General features: G+C 39.8%; 1 protein-coding gene across 1 annotated transcript in view; it reads left to right on the forward strand.

The window, feature by feature from the left end:
* The window catches only part of LOC121299814 (integrin alpha-1-like), a 68,073-nt gene that overhangs the window by 40,090 nt on the left and 6,499 nt on the right, over positions 1-21,484 (forward strand). The window contains exons 9-23 of the mRNA XM_041227913.1: positions 1,839-2,004; positions 4,627-4,700; positions 6,777-6,921; positions 8,887-9,029; positions 9,556-9,699; positions 9,974-10,231; positions 10,558-10,688; positions 11,022-11,188; positions 11,314-11,450; positions 12,250-12,360; positions 12,804-12,889; positions 17,832-17,967; positions 19,064-19,141; positions 19,499-19,575; positions 20,057-20,146. Of these exons, the coding sequence (XP_041083847.1) occupies positions 1,839-2,004; positions 4,627-4,700; positions 6,777-6,921; positions 8,887-9,029; positions 9,556-9,699; positions 9,974-10,231; positions 10,558-10,688; positions 11,022-11,188; positions 11,314-11,450; positions 12,250-12,360; positions 12,804-12,889; positions 17,832-17,967; positions 19,064-19,141; positions 19,499-19,575; positions 20,057-20,146 (1,943 nt within the window). The remainder of the gene's footprint in view (positions 1-1,838; positions 2,005-4,626; positions 4,701-6,776; positions 6,922-8,886; positions 9,030-9,555; positions 9,700-9,973; positions 10,232-10,557; positions 10,689-11,021; positions 11,189-11,313; positions 11,451-12,249; positions 12,361-12,803; positions 12,890-17,831; positions 17,968-19,063; positions 19,142-19,498; positions 19,576-20,056; positions 20,147-21,484) is intronic.

The raw sequence follows: 21,484 nt of genomic DNA on the forward strand, positions 1-21,484 counted from the left end.
TCATCGGTACAAACTGGGAGCTTCCACAGCAAAGGGGTTGAATACTTATGCAAGCAAGATATTTCCCAACATAAAACCAATGTCACCTTACAATAATTGAATCTGATTTTCAGTGTTTAAAAATAAAATATCAAACAAAATGAAATTTCAATGTACCATTTGTAATTCGGTAATATGAGAGAATTGGTCAGGGGTCTGAATACTTTTTCAAGGCATATATATTGTTAGCTAGCTTAGCTGGCGGAGTGGAGGCGGATGAGCCTTGATGGGTGGTGCGGAGCAGGCTAGCTAACATTACCAGAGTGGACATTATGCTCCTGTGGGAAAGCCTGGCTGTAGTAGCCTACAGCTCCACTTGCAGTGTGGTTGAAAAAATTACACCCATTAAAATATTAAAATGGCCCATCTGCTCTGATAATACAGATGAAGATGGATATGACTGGGCCCCCCCAGATTTTGATTTCACGTGTATCTAGGGGGGCTGTGGTCGGAACTAGGTGGGCCGAACCCCACCTGAGCCCCCCCGTAATTTGAAATCTAACTATAACCCTTGTATCAACGACACTCCTTTTAATTGACACACCCCATTTAGTGATGTCACTAACCCACCCATTCAATTCAACCTTGCTTACAAAAAAAAAAACTGTGAAAGACCTAAACCAATTTTAAATATGTCAACCTCAGCAAATAATTGGATTAAATAAACTTATTGGGAGTTCAAGTTGGAGTGAAACTGAAAAGTCTGTGACCCTCGAGATTTTTTTTTCTTTTTTTTCTGTTATCAACATGTTATGCATAATAAAACACTTGAAGTAAGTTAGTGTGGTCCTTGTTATTCTTGTAATAGGTAATACGGTAGTAGTGAATGACATTTCAAAAATTCAACTGGGAACAGGATGAGAAGGAAAAACACAAGGAAAAAAGGGTAACCTGAAAAAATATCCTGCCTAAAAGGTCTGTCATACAGTGACAGGTTATCTTAAATATCCTGCCTGAAAAGTCTATCATACAGAGACAGTTTAAGATAAATCTTCTCTTTTTCTTAAATATCACAGGACGGGATGGAAGAGGACATTCTTTAACAAGACCATATGGGACGGGAATAAAAAATTATATGTATTATATATATGGAACAGTACGGGTGGGACAGGATGGGAAAAAAAATAATTCACGGGATGGGATGGGACAGGACATTTTTTTGATGGGACAGGATGGGACTGAACTCAAGTTTCATTCCAATGTCGCTCTCTACTGTACAGTATATCTGACTCACAGAATGATATTTTTGATGGGACAGGGTTAGGGTTAGGGTTAGGGTCACAGAATGATGCACAAGCTAGTCCTGGGTAAGGGGGTTAGAAGATGTTGTATTACTGTAGCTCATTATATTTTGGGAAAGTATAAAAACAATTCATTCATTTCATTATGAAAAGACTCCTCAAATGAGGTGAAGAAGGGTACCCCATAAACATTGCACAGTGCACTGCAGCCCATCAGTGAAGCATTGTGTACTGAAGCCTGTGCAACAACCATATGTATCCCTGCAGTCTGCATTGAGGAGTCTTTTCAGAAGAAGGGTTAGAAAGCACAGCAAATAATGATATGAGCAGAAACAACAATATAGAATATAATATAGGATATATCTATCTATATCTATATCTCTCTCTCTCTCTCTCTCTCTCTCTCTCTCTCTCTCTATATATATATATATATATATATATATATATATATATATATATATATATATATATATAGATAGATAGATAGATAGATAGATAGATAGATAGATAGATAGATAGTATTAAATGTTGACATCCCCTTTTACAATTATATTGTAGGTACTTGGTAGTTACAACAGACAAAACCAGAGCATTGCTAAGTTTATTGAAGAAATCAAGTCAATTGCAAGCAAGCCTACTGAAAAGCATTTCTTCAATGTCTCTGATGAGGTTGCTCTGGTTAGCATCGCCGACGCTCTCGGAGAGAGGATCTTTGCTCTTGAAGGTAAGCGATGCATTTTATTTAAAGATGCTTTTTATATACCGTATAATCCACAGCATGTTCGATATAATTCAGATCATACAAAAACTAAATACCTTAAAATAATATCGATTTTCTATGCATTATAAGACTCAATCGTGTACCTTCCTTATTGCCTTCGGACATGTTTTTAAATGCATCAAGGGAGGGAAACAGAGAGAAAAAACAACAATATCTAATACGTGTGGGTTTGTGAGACTAAAACCAAACACACAAGCCATCAAAGTTTATAATAGGAATATGTTCCTATGATTGCAGCTAACTGGCTGGTCCATCCACAATATTGTATATTAAACCAGGTCCCTTTGCAAGAGAGCCTGCTCTTTGATTACAGTGATTACCCTAGAGTCAGTTATGAGCAAACTGCTTACCCCGGAGTACAATAAAACTGAAAAGTGCCCTTTATTTATGTATATACTGTAGATTTACATTTATTAATGAGTTACGAAACCCCGAAACTGGGCGAATAACAAATCTTTCATTCCGGGTTTTGCCGGTCAATCTTTTTCTAAGCAAAGTGATATCCTGACTAATGTTTGTGGTAATTTCACAGTCTCCCTCAGCCTTGAATCTTGTTCTTCATTGTCAGTCATCTTTTCATTTGATTCAATGGGATTCAGCAACACACTCACATATATTGATGTTTACAGGTGACTTTTTTTAAGTTAACCTTTGCAACCTTATTTTAACTATTGCCTTTTATCATCCAGTGTTTTAGTTTTAAACTGTACTTCCTCTCTGCAAAGCATTCAATGTGAAGAAAAGTTGCTTAGAATAACTCCATTACTGAAGAAGCATTGCCAAGCAGTGGCAAGGCGTTAGCCACTGGCAATGAAAGCAGTTCAAGGCTATCATGTCAGCTCCATGAAGACAGAAAGCTTTTTTTCTTTTACATTGCACACTGTGGCCTTTTATTTCCATGAGCTTTCATTTATTTTATGAACTGGTGTATGGAATGTGATGGGGACCTCGAATATACATTATTAAAAAGTCTTTTACCTTTCCCAGCACATACCAGATACCATTTCATAAATTAAACAAACATATTACAACTATTAAAGAATAAAAGCCTATTATTTAAATATAGTTTTTTTTCTTGAGAGAAAATCACATCCTTTCCAATGTGAAATATTGTAATGGGTAATAACAATACAGATATCTTCTTTACAACGACTCCACCCTGACCTTTACCCTACCCCACTGTGTACTCACAGTGTTAAGGTGGTAGAAGAAGTATTCATTTAGGTGGATTTGTTTGCAAGACAAGACATTTGTGAACTGCCTATAATATGTAATTGGCCTAAGTTTTAGTTTTTACACCTGAATTAACAATTTATCATGTAAAAATATAGTCTACAGAGCCATATTTGTTATTAAGAGCAAGGGGAAGCAATTGATTTTATACTATTTTAGCTGTTTACAGAACTCACATTGCAACCATTACAACAGGATTAATTGGCCCTCTCTACAAAAACAGAAACACTGGTATCTGTTTATCTACCCACCCTTCATTGTGAAAATGCTTGCTTACTTGCGTCGATTACTGGAGCACTCTTCTTCAATGTACAATTTAAAGGGTAAGTAGCAGGTTATTTAAATGTGTTGCTACAGCTGTTTAAATAATGTACCTGTAATTTTTCTTTTCATTGTTAACATCCTGACAACTCTTTACACAACTCTGTTTCAAAGCTCAAGTGCACTGGGGTTTGAGATCTGTCCTCTAACACTGCAGTAAGCGATTTAAAAAATTAATAAATAAATAACAACATGTGCTCTGGTTTTCTGTTCCGTACCACTTCGTGGTTATTGTTGTGTTACCTGTTTGATAATGTGGGCAATAATCCTTACATTATCAGCGCACTAGAGTGGCAATTTTGAAAAGATCTTTGAAACAGAGTTTAAAGTTCTAAGTGTAAAAAGTTCTCAGGATGTTAGCAATGAAAAGAAAAATTATAAGTATGTAATTTAAACCGTTGTAACACCACATGGGGATGTATAATAGTTTCAGGACCCTGCTACTTACTCTTTAAGATCCAGTAATATTGATAAATTGGTCCCCAGGGTATCAGCAGTTTTTGGTCGTCACTCAATTCAGTTTGCAGCAGCCAATGACTGGAATAAGTTTCAACAAAAGTTCAAATTAGAGTGGTTCATATCTGAGGTTGCTTTTAGCCGTAGGGCCGAGTCATTGGTGACTGCTGATTTGGAGCTGAGGTTTATGTTTTATGATTGATTGTGTTGTTTACTCCTTATTCATTGTGTTATGCTGAGTGCTATGATGGTGTGAGCCTCTTTCCAGCTCGTCATTGGAAATTAACATTTCTTCTCAATCGACTCATAAAGGCTAAATAAATAAAGATAAATAAAGGCTTTGATTTATTGGTTGAAGAGGAAACAAAAAAAGATTAGGTCAATTTTTTCTTTTTTTTTTTTCTTTTTTCTTTTTTTTTTTCTTTATCAAATGGCTCCTCATTTCCAGATGATCCTTACATTCATCTTTTTTTTTTTTTTTTTTTTTTTTTTTTTGGTCGGCTAAAACAATATACTCTTCTGTGAACTGTGCTTTTAATTTGTCTGTTTTTTTAGCTACATCTGATCGACTGGCAGCTTCTTTTGAGATGGAAATGTCTCAGGCTGGATTCAGTGCACATTCCTCCAAAGTAAGTCACTGATATATAATCTGTATACCTGTAACCTCACTCTGCAATCGTGGTTCATGGGAGTGGGATTGTCGAAGTTAGAAGAAGCTGTCCTGACAAGATCCCTCCATAATGATTCAGCCAAACCCAATCTCAATGAGCAGGGGGGTGTTATCAGGACTTCCTTCCTTAGTCAGCCTGACCAACAGTCAGCTCTGCAGTAAGATGGCACAGGAAACGAACGCATTGATCAAGTGTGTGGATGATGAATAAACAGCTCTGAATCTGTGGAAATGAATGGGAGACCTAGGTACTGATCCAACCACTGGCACTGTTTACATTTTAACCCTAACCCTAATCCTATCCCTATCCCTAACTCTATCCCTATCCCTATCCCTAACTCTATCCCTATCCCTAACTCTTCCTATTGCTATCCCTATCCCTAACTCTATCCGTGTCTATCTCTAACTCTATCTCTCTATGGCTTTAAACAGTGGTGCTATTTAGATTCACCACTGTTAATATCACATGAATAGAGAGAGCCCCGTTGTGTTTGTACCAGGTAAGGCCTATGGACAGTGAACTGTCACAATTAATATTCTTCATAACAGTGTCTTTGTAATTGTGTTGAACCAAAACCAGACTCATTCTGTAAATGTATTAATGCACCACCTTCTAGTTGAAAGTATTCATCGTGTTAGCAAGGAGAGCTGTAATCACTTTACATACAGTATGTCTACAACAGGCTGACCTTTCCTTGATCTGCCCTTCAGTTAGTAATGGATACCAGACTGTAGCAAAATTCATAAACAAGTTTTGTTTTGGGGTCTATATCACATGGGGCATCAATAATGATGTTCCCTAACCTTCATAAACTTTCGAATCTGATCATTCAGACAACAGCTTATTTGATTAATGCCTGTATTTTTAGTGCGCTGGGGTCATGTGCAGTGAAGGCCTATTCTGAGCCTGAAAATGTTTGTTTGATGTGTTTCCTTTTCTGATTAGAAAAAAACTTTGGAATTTTGTAAACATAATTTTCTTTCTGACACAGAACTATAATTGGAGAAAACAAGCAAAAAAAAAAAAAAAAAAAAAACCCACTTTGTTCTCCTGTACCAAAGCCTCCCACTTAAATCCGGGTTACCACTGACTCACCAGTATCCCAAATACAGCCCAGCTGCTGTCCAGTAACAAAGCTTTGTAAGCACTCTTACTCTCTTCATTTCCACACATTGTGGGGCACAGAGATTCTGAGAGTTGTTTCAATGATGTTATGCACATAAAGTGGTCTGTTTGGAAAATGTGACACTTTACATTGAGTCTCGAATAACTATGTATTTGTATAGTAGGGACTTTACATGTTTACTTACACATAATTACAATGTATAATGCATAGTTACAATGCACTTATTGTGCAAATCTTTTTTATACACTATGTACGTACACATTTGTATTAGAAATATTATAGGGTTAGGATTAGCATTAAGGACAGGGTTAAGGGTTAGGGTTATGTACAGTGTTAAGGGTTAAGGTTAAGGGCTAGGGTTAAGGACAGGGTTAAGGGTTAGGATTAGGATTAAGGGTTAGGGTTAAGGACAGGGTTAAGGTTTAGGGTTAAGGACAGGGTTAAGGGTTAGGGTAGAATGTACACTAAGTACATTGTAACTATGCATAATAACACTGTGATTATGTGTAAGTACACATGTATTTACTAAGTAAGTACTATGCAAATGCACAGTAATTACAGACACAATGTAAAAATGGACTGCAAAATCTTAGTATTATGAGACACATACTTTATACACCTTATGTAAAAACCTCTATGGCTTGGTACCAAACTACGGAAAAAAATGTTAATAAAAGTTTCAATTAAGGTTATGTTTTGGATTCAATATTATGTATCAATGTTCATGAACATTTTGTTTGTGACCTTATTTGATGGGTAAGATCTTTAAAGGCTATTGCGTGTGGTTTGTGATTTTCTCTCACAATATTGTGGTTTGTGATTTTCTCTCACAATATTCCATTTGGAACGAGACTAAAGGATGCAATCAAATGTAATAACTGTTACTGTGTGCTATTTATTATCAACAGGAAGGGATTATGCTGGGAGCTGTTGGAGCTTTCGACTGGAATGGAACAGTGGTTATGCAAAATGGCGCTGATTTTCTAGTGCCAAACCGAAGTGCATTTCACAATCCTTTTGTTGATAAATACGAAGCTCTTGCTGGATATGTTGGTAAGGAAATAAAAACAATAAAGAATAAATTCGCACACAAGAAGCTGGCTATACAGGCTTAAGTACATTGTAGGACAGGAAATAGACGTGGTTTGCTGTCTTCTAACACTTTCTACGGTCAGTCTGGGTTTGCATGCTATTAATAGAGAGAACTGGAAGATATGTGTTAGAATGTCTGGATGAACATTGTGGTGTAGCTCAGCACAAATAACCCACCAGACTATTGGCAGAGTTTCAGAAACCAAACATTTCCCACAGCCCATAGCATCCTGGATAGTGTAGTCCCAGTGTTACTGTCCTCTCCAAGATACAGAAGTCAGACAGGGAGATCTGGGTAACACAGGAAACAGACCACATGAGTAGAAGATTTTCTTTTATGTCTTATTAACTGCTTTGCATTTAACATTGCGTTTGATTATTATTTTGAACTTATTTTTCCAATGTGTGTCATCAGCTGTTAAAGAGCAAAGTACAGGAAATTTATACCTTTTTATGGTGTTTGCAATTTGAGTCTTTAGTTTTAAGCTGCTCAGCACCATCTAGTGAACACCTCTTTGTTACAAGCAATATATAAGGAGATTTGTTCCACAGTTGGGTACAGTATTTCCTAGATTGGGCTGCTGCTGACATACTGGATAAAGTCAGGGAATATATGCATATGGCTGGCAACTGGAACTGAACTGATATTCTAGCATATATTTGGCTCTATCCCCACCCATATAGTAGCTGTCACTGAAAAATGGATTTTGGATTGGAAAACCTGATATGGGAACAGCCTTTTGATAGAGTTCTGGCTAGTCATTCAAGACAGAATTTGCATGTGTGTTTTCTGAACAGCCACTGGTCAAGAGACAGCAGATTGCGGACCAATCTAAGTCTGTAGATTACCTCTACAAGATAGGAGTGATAGTGATGTCACAGGAGGTTCCCCTGGCTTGCCGTCTACTTCAAAAAATTTTGGTGCATCAAGGCCTTTGCTCTTTGGCTGTGGATAAGAAGCCTGTCAGGAGTATTCTCTGATGCTGATAGACAGACAGAGTTATTTTATTGGTAACACTTTACATTAAGTGTCTCTAATTACTGTGTATTTACATAGTAGTTATATTGTAAATACATGTGCACTTACACATAATTACAATGTTACAATGTACTTAACGTGTACATCTTTTTGCACAATATACACTGCTGTGCAAAAGTCTTAGACATTTTGCATTTTGCTACTCTGATACATTATGAGCATCAACAATTTAATAATTTTCTACTATTATAACAACCTTGACTTGCACAAAGAAGGAAAAACGTCGAGTGAAATAGCTTGCATCACTTGATTTTCAAGGTGTGGTATCCAAAGCATAATCAACATGTACAGAGAAACATCTGTAATTGACAAACCCAGGACTGAAAAACCCAAAAAGCTGTCTAACAAGGGTGTGCAATACTTGAAGATAATATCCTTAAGGAATAGAAAGAAGACAAGCTTTGAACTGAGAACAGAACTGGCAAAAGGAACAGGTGTCATTGCCCATCCATCAACAGTCCAAAGCATCTTTGACCATTGTCTCATAGTCCGATTTCTGTATTGTTGTGCATATTTTAGCCTTTTAGTCTTGTTCCCCTTTCTTAACAGAGGTAGTCTTATTGCAACACCTCCTTTAAGTCATGATTTCAAGAGTGACCTTCGTACAGTTGATTTGATGGACAACGACACCTGTGCCTTCTAAAAAGATAGAAACATGTTGTTATGCTTAGTTATAATGTAGTTAACTTGTACATCTTTTTGCACAATATATGTATGTACACAATTGTATCAGAAAAGGGTTAGGGTTATATGATGACTCAATAAATACATTATAACTATGCATTAACATTGTAGCTATACAATATGTCAATACTCAATAATTAGAGACACTTAATGGATAATATTACCATATTAATCTCTCTAGTTTTCCTCACTGGTGTTTCTAGGTTACGATGTCCAATCAGCATCACTGGAAGATGGCGTGTTGTACATTGCTGGAGCCCCTCGATACAATCACACTGGGAGAGTTTTCATTTACACCCTCAATGGAACGGATATCAAAATCATTCAGATACTGAATGGAGAGCAGGTAAGGATGCCTAAGAAGCAGCCGGTGTCTTCTACATGCATGTTCATACACATAAAGGCAGCTTAGGCAATTCAATAGTTATCTTATGAGATAGAATAATACCTTTAATAAGTTTAAATTCATACAGACTCCTAGCACATGTCACTGACTTTGTTTCGAGACAAAAAGGGGATTGACTTTCAAAACCAGTTTACTTTGTGGTGGAAATAACAAAATCCACAATTTTGTTTTGTTCTGTTTTTGTTTTTGTTTTTATTTCATCTAACAAATCTGTTACCTTCAGTTTTATTCTCTGGTGGATGGCCTTTGATACATGGATGTAAATTAATATTTAATTGGAGGATTATCCACAACTTGTTCGGTCAAAACAATAAAAAAAAATAATAATAAAAAAAAAATACCCGTTCGATAGAGCCAAAGCAGCTCAATAAAAAATGGAATACCACTTCACAGAAAAACATGATCAATAGTGCTGTATTACTTCATTGCTTTCATAAATAACACCCATAATGTATTGTGTTTGTAGATTGGCTCATACTTTGGAAGCGTTTTGACAACAGTCGATGTTGATCGCGATTCTGTGACAGATATCCTCCTGGTCGGTGCTCCCATGTTTATGGGAGCAGAAAGAGAAGAGCAAGGCCAGGTTAATGTGTACACACTGGATAAGGTACTGGAATCCATAGATCCCCCTGAGGGGAGGGGGTTGCACGAACAGGAAAGGACCAGCAATTAACTCACACTGGAAGCAGCATTCTCATTTGTGTTCACCTTTATAAGGGTACAAGCCACATATAGGCATACTGTATCTTTATAGCAGCGCAACCTTGTTTTTACCAGAGCCTCTAGAGGGAGAATACCTGTGCTGAACTGATGTTTATGTGCTGCTCTGAGACAGTTCTCAGCTTTCCTAACTTGCTCTTGTTAATGTCACATTTAAACAGAACACATTTCAATACCAGATGAGCCTGAAGCCCATAAACCAGACGTGCTGCACCCTGCATTCGACCAGCTCCTGCACAACGCTCAATAAGAACGAGCCCTGTGGTTCCCGATTTGGGACTTCCATTGCAGCGGTGACGGATCTCAATCTGGATGGCTTCAATGACGTGGTGATTGGAGCCCCTTTTGAGGATGACCACCGGGGGGCAGTCTATGTCTATCATGGGACAGGCAAGACCATCAGGAAGGAATATGTGCAGGTAAGGACTCACACGCCATTAACAAGGTCTCACCTATACTGATATATGTGCAGGTAAGGGCTCACACACCATATTAACAAGGTCTCACCTGTACAGATATATGTGCAGGTAAGGACTCACACACCTTTACAGATGGTAAAAGATTTTAGATTTTTGATATTTTGAAAAGGATGTAATTTTGTCCTATTTAGTTTATTGAAAAAATGTATATGTTTTTGCACCAGTTAGTATTATTCCTATTATGCACAATTATTTTGTGCATACTAATATGAAAGAATGTTATGCGTTCACCACACTGCACTGAGGGTGGGAATGTGTTTTGCCAGCGGATTGCATCAGGTGGAGATGGAGAGAAGCTGAAGTTCTTTGGACAATCCATACACGGAGTACTGGACTTGAATGACGATGGGATCACTGATGTTACCATTGGGGGTCTGGGGGGGGCTTCCCTCTTCTGGTCAGTGCTGTTTGTTTTTATAGCATAACGTATAATAACTCCCCCTGTCCTAAAGCATGGGCGTTGTCTGTTTAATTACTTTTATACTCAACCTCATATTTTACATTAAAGAACGACTTCTCTGATTAGTTCTTATGGGTTTCTCCGTAACTTCTGTGAAATGCTGTTCCACCCCCCCTAATCGTATTGAGAGGTGCTTTGTGAATATTACAGCTTGTGGATTTTAAAATGCAAAAGGATCTGATATGCTGCTTGTGAAAACTGCCATGTGTAAAGCCTGCTGAAGCCAGATTTATTATATACTGGGTATTCTTTCTCTGTCCTGTATGCCAGGTCTCGTGATGTAGCAGAAGTACGTGTTAATATGACTTTGGACCCCAAAAAGATCAACATTCAATATAAACATTGTGAAGCAAAGGGAAAACCTACAGTGTGTGTAAAAACCACAATCTGTTTCAATTACAACCTGAAATCTGATCAAGCAAGCAAAGCCGCCATTGGTAAGAATGCTTCCCTTTCCTTTACCTTGTCATTTGTAAGAGATATAGTCGTGTGTACATTTATCAAGGTATTGCTCACATGGTTGAGATCACTGGTGACAACAGAATTTCATTGTTTTTTGTAGGTATTGATTATAATTTAACAATCGATTTTCAAAGGCTGATATCAAGAGGTTTCTTTCAAAACACAACTGAAAGAAAACTTCAGAAAAATATCACCATCATGGACCCTTTCTGCACAGAGCACACCTTTAACATGCTGGCAAGTAAACCAGACCATATCTCTTTCTGACACTGAACAACTTAAAATGGTTATCTTACTACAGCATAGCATATATCTGCAACGAGAGAGGTTTCAAAACACTCTGACAGTGGCAGTATGACAGCTACTTGTATCAGCTGAGGCACTTCTGAACATCATCTTGACAAAATCTGTGCTGATCTGATGTATGTGTAATATTACTACATTGAATACGTTGTATCTATTGCAGAAATTTTATATCAAGGTTTATACCAGCGATAAGAAATCTAGCATGCATGTATTTTTTTTTCTACTGGATCTCATTTGGGTTCTATCTAACACTCATTCAAATCCATCCACACAATGGCAGGGCAAATTGCACTCTCCCGCATCAAGCTGTGTTTAAGCAGATGGACAGAAGTCTTCCTCTCAATTCAGCTGTTTAGTCGAGTTTTAAAATACTTTCTATGACATGTGGTGCATCATACCTGTTATACAAACAGAATACTCCTTGATTCACATGGCTGGCCATCCTCGTACTCTACTCCAGCAATGTGCATTGCGTTTCCTCTGTTTATCTTATCCTGGGACCTCTGAGCTGGGACTATCCAAGGAAAACCAGAAAAGACGGATTGAACCAAAACTAGTTTTACATGAAAGGGAAAAAAAGGCCTCTCTGTATTGTTACTGGTCTGTGTTTCTCTCCTGGATAAGCCTGACTCCGTATTATAGAATTAATTTACTGGTCTGTGTTTCTTTCCAGGATAAGTCTGCCTCTCCATATTGCAGAATGAATTTACTGGTCTATGTTTCCCTCCAGGATAAGCCTGATTTTAAGGATTCTGTGAAGGTTATGCTGGAATTTAGACTCTCCGATGAGGAAAAAGGTCCAGTTCTAGACAGCCAGCTTCCAAACTCAATAACTGAATCAGTAAGTGAAGTATTGTATTATTTAACTGCCAGTGATTTTAAATTTACATTTTCAATAAACACGACACAGGTATCAGAGGCAATGAAAGAAATTACCTAATTGACTGCTCTTAAGACTGCTATAGAGGTTATAGAATCATTGTATTGTCCACATTGGATACAAAAACAAAATGGTAAGTAATAATTTGCGTTTGCATGTACACTTGAGCACACAAACCACTAGCCTATCCCAATGCACATGTACACAATGATTTCATTCTTACCATTACTTTACCAAGTTGATAATAAATACATCATGAAGGACACGCTGGATACCAATTCATAACACACACAGGATGTGGGTGTCATTTGTTTTACTAGTATATCAAAGTGGAAAACAATTAGACACAGGACTCATGTATTCAGTTAACGTGTTGTTTAAAATGAGATTTTGGATTGTTTTAGATTCCCTTCACGATGAACTGTGGAAAGAATGAGAAGTGCATCACGAATCTGCATCTTCATTCTGAAGCCAATATAAAGGGAGACAGGTACTGGTGTTCGGCAGACTGGTTTGTTTTACAGGCCATGACTATCAGTTAGTAAAAGCCAATTGGCCCACTGTATTAGGGGTCATGCAAAATTATCGACATTTTCTGATAGCACTATGTACGCTTGCTATGATTGATGGACATTTTGGACAACCCCTTATACAACATAAAGGTGCAAGGACGAGATTGAAAAGGTAAAATATATTTTTGCTTCCAAATTCACTATGTACCGGGAGCCACCTACTAGCTGGTGTGTGTATTACAATACAGTTAGTTACATCCCACTCACACTTGTGGTTTAGGCCGGCCCATGGTCGAAAAATGAAAAGGTGGCCTGGGCCGGGTGAAATTTAGACCAGCTTTTTGATGCAGCCTAAAGTATCCAATGCCGCCTCAGGGCTGGCCTATCGGTATATGTGAACCCAACGCAGGCCCTGGGCTGGCCTTAACGCATCAGTGTGGTGACGTACCTGAAACCACTCCCCTACTAGGTTGAGCGTAGTAGATCAAACAATGTCGGTTTTAAGCGGTAGCAGCTGGGACGATGCAGAAATTAACCCTAAGCGGTCCATTTATTCAGCGCTTGTTAGGCGCGTCAGGTCCAATTTATTTTCACACGCGCTGTTTTAATTTTTTTTTTTTTCAGAGTAAAGCAGGTTTAAAAGGTATTGATGAAAAAATGGCTCATTGATGAAAGAGGCCAAAGGAGTCTGTCACGAATTGTGCAGAGCAATTGCCAGTCCAGTAGAACATTGGTGCCAAAAGACCCATAAAAGAATGCACAACACGTCGTACCTTGACACGAATGGAATATGGCAGCCTACGACCTAACAGATTTCCACTTCTTTCAGCAAAACACAAGAAACTGAGTTTGCAGTGGGTTAAGGAATGAAAACACTGGACACTGGAGGATTAGAAAAACATTGCCTGGTCTGATAAAACCCGGTTCCTGCTGTTTCACGCTAATGGGAGGACTAGGGTATGGAGAAAACCACATGAGTACATGCATCCATCATGCCACATATCAACATTGCAGGCTGGTGGTGGTGGTGTGGTGGTGTGGGGTGTATTTTCATAGCACACATTGGGCCCCTTGATAAAAGTGGAGCAATGTTTGAATGCCACAGGATATCTGAACATCATTGCCAATCAGGTGCATCCCTTCATGGAAGCAGTGTATCCATCTGCTAATGGATTTTTTCAGCAGGATAATGCCCCATGCCACAAGGCTAGGATTGTCCAGGAATGGTTCCACGAACATGACAGTGAATTCAGCTTACTGCAGTGGCCTGCCCAGTCACCAGATCTCAATCCAATTGAGCATCTGTGGGATGAGATGGAACGAGCTATTAGGAGTAAAGATCCACAACCAGCCAACTTGACACAAATGTGGGAAGCTGTGGCAGAGCAAAGCTCTGCCCTTTTTAAATTGGCAGGGATGGAGTTGATTTCCCCTACCTGCCTGGGTTTATTATGTTCAGGTGGCTGGGGTTGATTAGTTGATTAGGTTAATTAACAATCAATCAGCGCCCAGCCACCTGACATAAAAGGAGGCACCTGCTTCTCATTTAGGAGGAGGGAGCTGAGGAAGCAGGTTGGTGTTTTGTTGGTTGTGATTTTTCAATTTTCTAAATCCAGTGAAGGCATTGCTCAGCCTGGAAACCTTTATTTTGTACATTTTGCTTTTTGTCTTTCTTTTTGTGTTTCAATCCCTTTGTTTTGGCCCTTTTTATTTTTGTATCTATTTATAATAAAATAGTTATTTTTTTGAACTGCAGTCTGTCTCTGGGCCTCTATCCACTCGCCAGCCTGCCACATTTGGTGTCAGAAGCTGTATTTTTTTATTTATTTATTTTTTTTAATTTTTGGGATAAAAAAAAAATAGGAAAGAAGAGCAGACAGCGGCAAAGGCAGGACAAGCAGCAGCTGAAGAAATGTAAGCTGCTGCAGCCACCGCTGGAGGACCCGGCCAGCCTCTTCCCTTGGTGTTCCTGGTGCGGGAAGGAGGACCATCGTTGGCGGTCCTGCCCAGATGTACCACCGGCAAACTGGTGTGGCCGGTGTGAGGAGGACGGCCACAACTGGGCAGGATGCCCCTACAACCAGGCCCAGGAAGAGATGCAGTGTTCACCCCGGGCATCAGGGGCCACCCCACTACCTCCAGCACCACCACCATCCCAGGAGATCTGGGACTGGTTGATGCATCCTGAGGCAGACCTCATCCACGATCTCCCCATAGTTATCAACACGCTGTGGCATCGAGATGGGTAGAGGTGGGAACAATGGGAGGAACAACACCACCCAGCGTCCTTCCCAGAGGTTGCCATCATAGTGGTTAATTACCTGACGGTAGACATGGGAGATGCCCCGGTCACTCCAATAAAGAAGGGTGAGCTGCCGCTCCCAGAGCCAGAGAGGGAGGAGCCGCCACTCCCAGAGCCAGAGAGGGAGGAGCCGCCGCTCCCAGAGCCAGAGAGGGAGGAGCCGCCGCCCCCAGAGCCAGAGAGGGAGGAGCCGCCGCTCCCAGAGCCAGAGAGGGAGGAGGAGGAGCCGCCGCTCCCAGAGCCAGAGAGGGAGGAGCCGCCGCTCCCAGAGCCAGAGAGGGAGGAGCCGCCGCTCCCAGAGCCAGAGAGGGAGGAGCCGCCGCTCTCAGAGCCCAGAGGGGAGGAGCTATGGCCCAAGGATGCCTGCCTTGCACCGCCCAAGGATGCCTGCCTTGCACCGCCCAGGGATGCCACGCCCGCTCCGCTCAGGGATGACACATTTGGATCGCCTGGAGTTGCCTGCTGCTTCGCATCGCCTGGGGTTGCCTGCTGCTCCGCATCACTTGGGACTGCTGGTGTCTCCTTTTTGTTTTCTAGGGTTGCTGAGGGTCCACCGCCATCGCCGCCTCCACCACTAGAGGGAGCCGGGCCGCCGTCGTCATACTACCTTGGAGATCCGGGGCCCCCTCAACCAAAGAAGGCTTGGGGGCTCCGACATCAACCCCGCCCACCACCATCCACCATAACAGCCCACCCAAGGGACATAATTGGACTCTTGGGGGGAGGGGGGTGGGGTGGAAGGGGGGAGTTGGCCGATTGCGGCCGGTGTACGTTGTACATGGGGGGAGGTGTGTGGCAGAGCAAAGCTCTGCCCTTTTTAAATTGGCAGGGATGGGGTTCATTTCCCCTACCTGCCTGGGTTTATTATGTTCAGGTGGCTGGGGTTGATTAGTTGATTAGGTTAATTAACAATCAATCAGCGCCCAGCCACCTGACATAAAAGGAGGCATCTGCTTCTCATTTAGGAGGAGGGAGCTGAGGAAGCAGGTTGGTGTTTTGTTGGTTGTGATTTTTCAATTTTCTAAATCCAGTGAAGGCATTGCCCAGCCTGGAAACCTTTATTTTGTACATTTTGCTTTTTGTCTTTCTTTTTGTGTTTTAATCCCTTTGTTTTGGCCCTTTTTATTTTTGTATCTATTTATAATAAAAATAGGATTTTTTGAACTGCAGTCTGTCTCTGGGCCTCTATCCACTCGCCAGCCTGCCACAGAAGCAGTGAAGAGTCAACATGGGCCAGCATCCCTGTGGAATGCTTTTGACACCTTGTACAGTCCATACCCCGACGAATTAAGGCTGTTCTGAAGGCAAAAGGGGGTGCAACTCAATATTAGGAAGGTGTTCCTAATGTTTTGTACACTCAATGTATATATATATATAGGAATCGTGTTAGCCGTCTAGTGATTTACAAACAAGATGAATTGCATACAGACAAACAAACAGAAGGTACTCACAATACTGTTTCACTGGTTATGGGGTCTCTCACAGTCCTTCTCAGTTTAATAACATAAAACCAATGCGAAGGGACAGATTACGATTCTCCGTCCTCTTTTATGCTGTCACACATGACCCTTTGGTAAACGAGTGCATCCACCTCTCCAATCTGTGACTACCAAGTCATTTCCCTTCCGGGTCAATGTGTTATTGCAACAGAGTCTCACCCCCTTCCCAGCTGGCTGACTTCCCTTGAACCCTGGGAAAGAACTGTCAGGCCAGCCTGTCCAGGGAACTCTGTTCTCAGTGTTTAGCACCGTCATAGGTCATGACGGAGATTTACAACCAAGAATCGTTGTATTTCTGTCATGATATAGCTTTCTGTCACTATATTATATATATATATATATATATATATATATATATATATATATATATATATATATATATATACACACACACACATAAACATTTTAGATTGTAGCTAAGATTGTAAATCTCCATATTGATAAATAATGCATACGACGTTGCATATTCAATCACCATTAACATAATAATCTGTATTGTGACTAATGTAATGTACATGTCCTTGTTTGCTGCATTTTCACATGATCCAACACGATCGCTTTTTTCCACAGAAACCGACTGCTAGTGTCAACACATGCCTTTATCGTATCTTATGCAAGAAGTACAATACCAACAGTGTTGCAAAAAATAAGATGGCTATATTTACGTCTGCAAATTTCCGAGCTCAATCTCTTATGTTGCCTTCCCGGGAATGTGGTGTTTACGTTACTGTTTACATTCCCGACAAGCACATCGCCACAATTTAGGCTTCTTTTGTGAACGCACTTAGGCCCCCTAAAACCTCAACTGTGAATGGAAATTTTGAGGCGGCCCAGAGTTGGCCCAAGGCCGACTCAGTAAGTGTGAACGGGGTATTAGACTTCAAATTAAAATTCGTAACACATGCATTACCTGCCTCTTATTTGAAAAGAAGTATCTTATAATAGTTTATCTTTAAAGCTGAGACTAGTAACGTATGCATTCAAGCTGTTTGAATCATGAAATAAAGCTTAAACCAAAAAAGGAAATTATTCAGTGTGGATGCTTTTAATGCATTGAACATGTCCTTTAACTGTTGCTCAGTGAAATGACTATTTTTTTTTGCATTCATCCCTTCACAGGTCTTCCCCTTTCATCATTAAACCCGGTTGGGAGAAGTTCAGAGTAGCAGTAACCATTAAAAACAACAAGGACAGTGCATACAACACTAGAATACTGATTAGCTACTCCAGAAACATCCATTACGTCAGAACTGAGGTAAGGGGTTAAATGTAGATCAATTATTTGCCTCCCTGTTTCTGTCTTCATTAATACCCCCCCCCCCCCCCAACATGCATAAAACCAAAGCGTTGAATTCCTGATCGCCTTCATGCCAAATCGAGAGCACTGTATGCGATGCCCTGGCACTGTTTCCACTGTGCTGGAATGAGAAGGCGTGATTTATTTCATTTAATGAGGTCCAAAATAAATGATGCTGTCAATATTTTAATTAAAGTTTCTAAAAAAGAAAAATTAAAATCATATTTTTTCTTTTTTAATAAATTACTTGTATTTTTTATATACAGTAGCATGTCTCTTAACGTTATCAAAGGCTTTGAAGCCATCAAGCCTTTATACAAATTACTGTATATAAGGAGAAGCCCTGGAAAGTGTCCAATAAAGAGCAACCAGACTCATCAACGGGTTTAAAGGAATGAGCTGTGAAGAACTGACATAATTCAAGGCTTTAAAATCTTAAAAGGAACTCCGTAGTTAACTTCTTCACACAGAGAGTGGTGAGGGGATGGAATGGGATATCTAGTCATGTTGCTGAAGAAGACACTTCTTCACACAGAGAGTGGTGAGGGGTTGGAATGGGTAATTTAGTCATGTTGCTGAAGGAGACACTTCACACAGAGAGTGGTGAGGGAATGGAATGGGTAATTTAGTCATGTTGCTGAAGGAGACCCTTCACACAGAGAGTGGTGAGGGGATGGAATGGGCTATCTAGTCATGTTGCTGAAGGAGACACTTCTTCATACAGAGAGTGGTGAGGGAATGGAATGGGTTATCTTGTCACGTTTTTGATGCTGAAAATCTTGGATCCTTTAAGACCCGACTTGATGAAGTTTTGAGATCAATCAACTACTTGGAATTGGACAAGCTTAAATAGAGCACATGGCCTCCTTTCATTTCTACTGTTTTTAGATTTCCTTAGGAATGTCAACTGCAATCTGGACCTCTGAGCACACTGTTGTATTGCTGCTTTGGAAAGTGAACTGCAGTCTGTACCTCTGAGCATACTGTTGTATTGCTTTGGCCCCCATACAGGACGTTGCCCTAAACATATTCTGTGTTTTCTTCCTCATTCTAGCCTAGAGAAAAAGACTGTGAATCTAATCATAACATCACGTGTGCAGTGGGATATCCATTCCTGAGTAAGGGAGACAAGGTGAGACTACAGCTTGTTCTACAATTATTGTCAGTACTGCCCATCATATACTGTAGAATACAATGCACATGTACAATATCCGACTTTATGCAGTATGAAAATAATACTTTTCCTCATGTTTGTGGTGGGAAATGTTGTTTCTACAGGAGACATCTGTGAGGTCATGTTTCAAATCAAGTAAAGGCATTATAATGAATCATATCTCCTCTAGATTTGACCATCCATCTGTTTGTTTCCTTTTGGATATGGTTAGATTTACTTGACAGAACAGCAGTTATGTACAGTAATGCATGTTTAAAAAACATTCATGATTGAAATAGATCTATCCTAATAATTACATGCACTTTCTTCATTTAGGATTCCTTTAACATCATATTTCAATTCAATATCTCATATTTCCTGGAGAATATTACTATCCATTTATACGCAACAAGGTAAGACTCATGTCATTTGTATGACTCTTTCATGTCATTTGTATGACTCTTTCATGTCATTTGTATGACTTCATGTTTTTGTTATTGCTCCTTATCCTTTCTATAAGAATAATGGCATGGGCTCTTGTAGCACTTCCCCTAAGATATAGTCATCCTGCACCTGTCTGAGCCACATTACCTTTCCCCTGATGTTGTCCTGCAGACATTTAAACAGCATTCCGGGCTTGTGACTTTCATATTGGTTCGCTGTCATGGGTCAGAGTTTTCAAACAATGTGATGGAGTGTTCTCAGTAGAACAGGAACAGTGCAAGGGAATTCCAAGAAGTGCTTTCGCTGGAACTGGAATCTCCAGATACAGGGATTCCTTGGAAGGAAATACATTAACAATGCACATCCCAATTCATTCTGGTCTATTCTGGCTGCTGTTGCTTTTGATGCTTTTTGTCCTAAGCTTTGTTGTATAAATTATTGTTACTGCAGTGACAGTGAAGAGCCAGATGCCACTCTTTATGACAACTTTAACACCATTATGATTCCAGTAAAATATGAAGCTGGTGTGCGTTTTTCAAGGTAAGTACTGTAATAACTACTGTGGTTTTGTTTGGCATGTTTTCGGTTTTCTTCATTTCTGGAAAGTGAGCTGCAATTATGTTTTTAACCACTAGGCTACCAAATTCTTCGAATGCCATGTTTTGCAATAAAACAGCTGTACACATACAGCACTGATGCTGGTGTGAGACACTATAATAATGTATTTATGGGCACAGGAGAAACAAGTTCATGGACAACATAAGGAAAAAAATACCTAGCACAGACTTCCACCTGCCATTCAAATAATGTGACAAAGAGACCTTTCAATTCCCCATGTACTCTCTCTATATGTACTATATGGATTACTCTTTTTATGAAGTGTCTATAATTACTGTGTAATTGCAGTGTAAATACATGTATACTTACACATAATAGCAATGCTCTTATGCATTGTTACAATGTACTTAATGTGGAATTTTTTGCACCCAAACCCAACCCTAGCCCCAACCCTAATACTTTTCTGATACACTTGTGAACTTACATATATCATGCCAAAAGATTTCCACATTAAGTACATTGTATCTATGCATAATAACATTGTAATGATGTGTAAGTACACTTGTATTTACTCAGTATCTACTTGGTAAATACACAGTAATCAGAGACACCTGCTATATGAAGAGTAAATGGGGCAGCAGACACATGAGAGGCCTCCACCTTTGTCCCGTGCGTCAAAGTTAATTTCAGTCTAATTTAAACATCATTTGTACTCCCACTTTGTCAGGTGAAGTAGTTCAGTTGCATGCAGTGACACACACTTTGTCAGGTGAAGTAGTTCAGCTGCATGCAGTGACTCCCACTTTGTCAGATGAAGTAGTACAGTTGCATGCAGTGACACACACACTTTGTCTGGTGAAGTAGTTGAGTTGCATGCAGTGACACACACTTTGTCAGGTGAGTAACTTTAATTATTAGAAAAGTCATTCTAAAGACGACCTGCCACTCAGGGGTGGTTCTGCCACTTGTTTTTAACCCCATCACGTGGATTGTGTAGGTAGCTGGTGGCACAACCCATGTGTCAATCATATAACTTGTTTTTGACAAGTCTGCAGTATTTTTCTCTCTCTCCCTAGTCATTTGTAGCAATTATAAATGTTCTAACATCATCACTAGTAACCGACGAGAGAGAACTCAGAATTATGCGACAGGTGTCACGTCCTAATGCCCACCCCCGACTAACTTCACCCCCCTGAATTTTGGCCGAGGCTTATTCTCAATCCGTAGTTAGAATTAGCCTTGAGTGAGAATTAGCCTAGGCTAAAAATGACAGGGGTGAAAATTAGGCAGGGGAAAGCATTAGGCTGTGACACAGGCGTG

The sequence above is a fragment of the Polyodon spathula genome, chromosome 2 (genome assembly GCF_017654505.1).
Source record: "Polyodon spathula isolate WHYD16114869_AA chromosome 2, ASM1765450v1, whole genome shotgun sequence".
Taxonomy (NCBI): Eukaryota; Metazoa; Chordata; class Actinopteri; order Acipenseriformes; family Polyodontidae; genus Polyodon; species Polyodon spathula.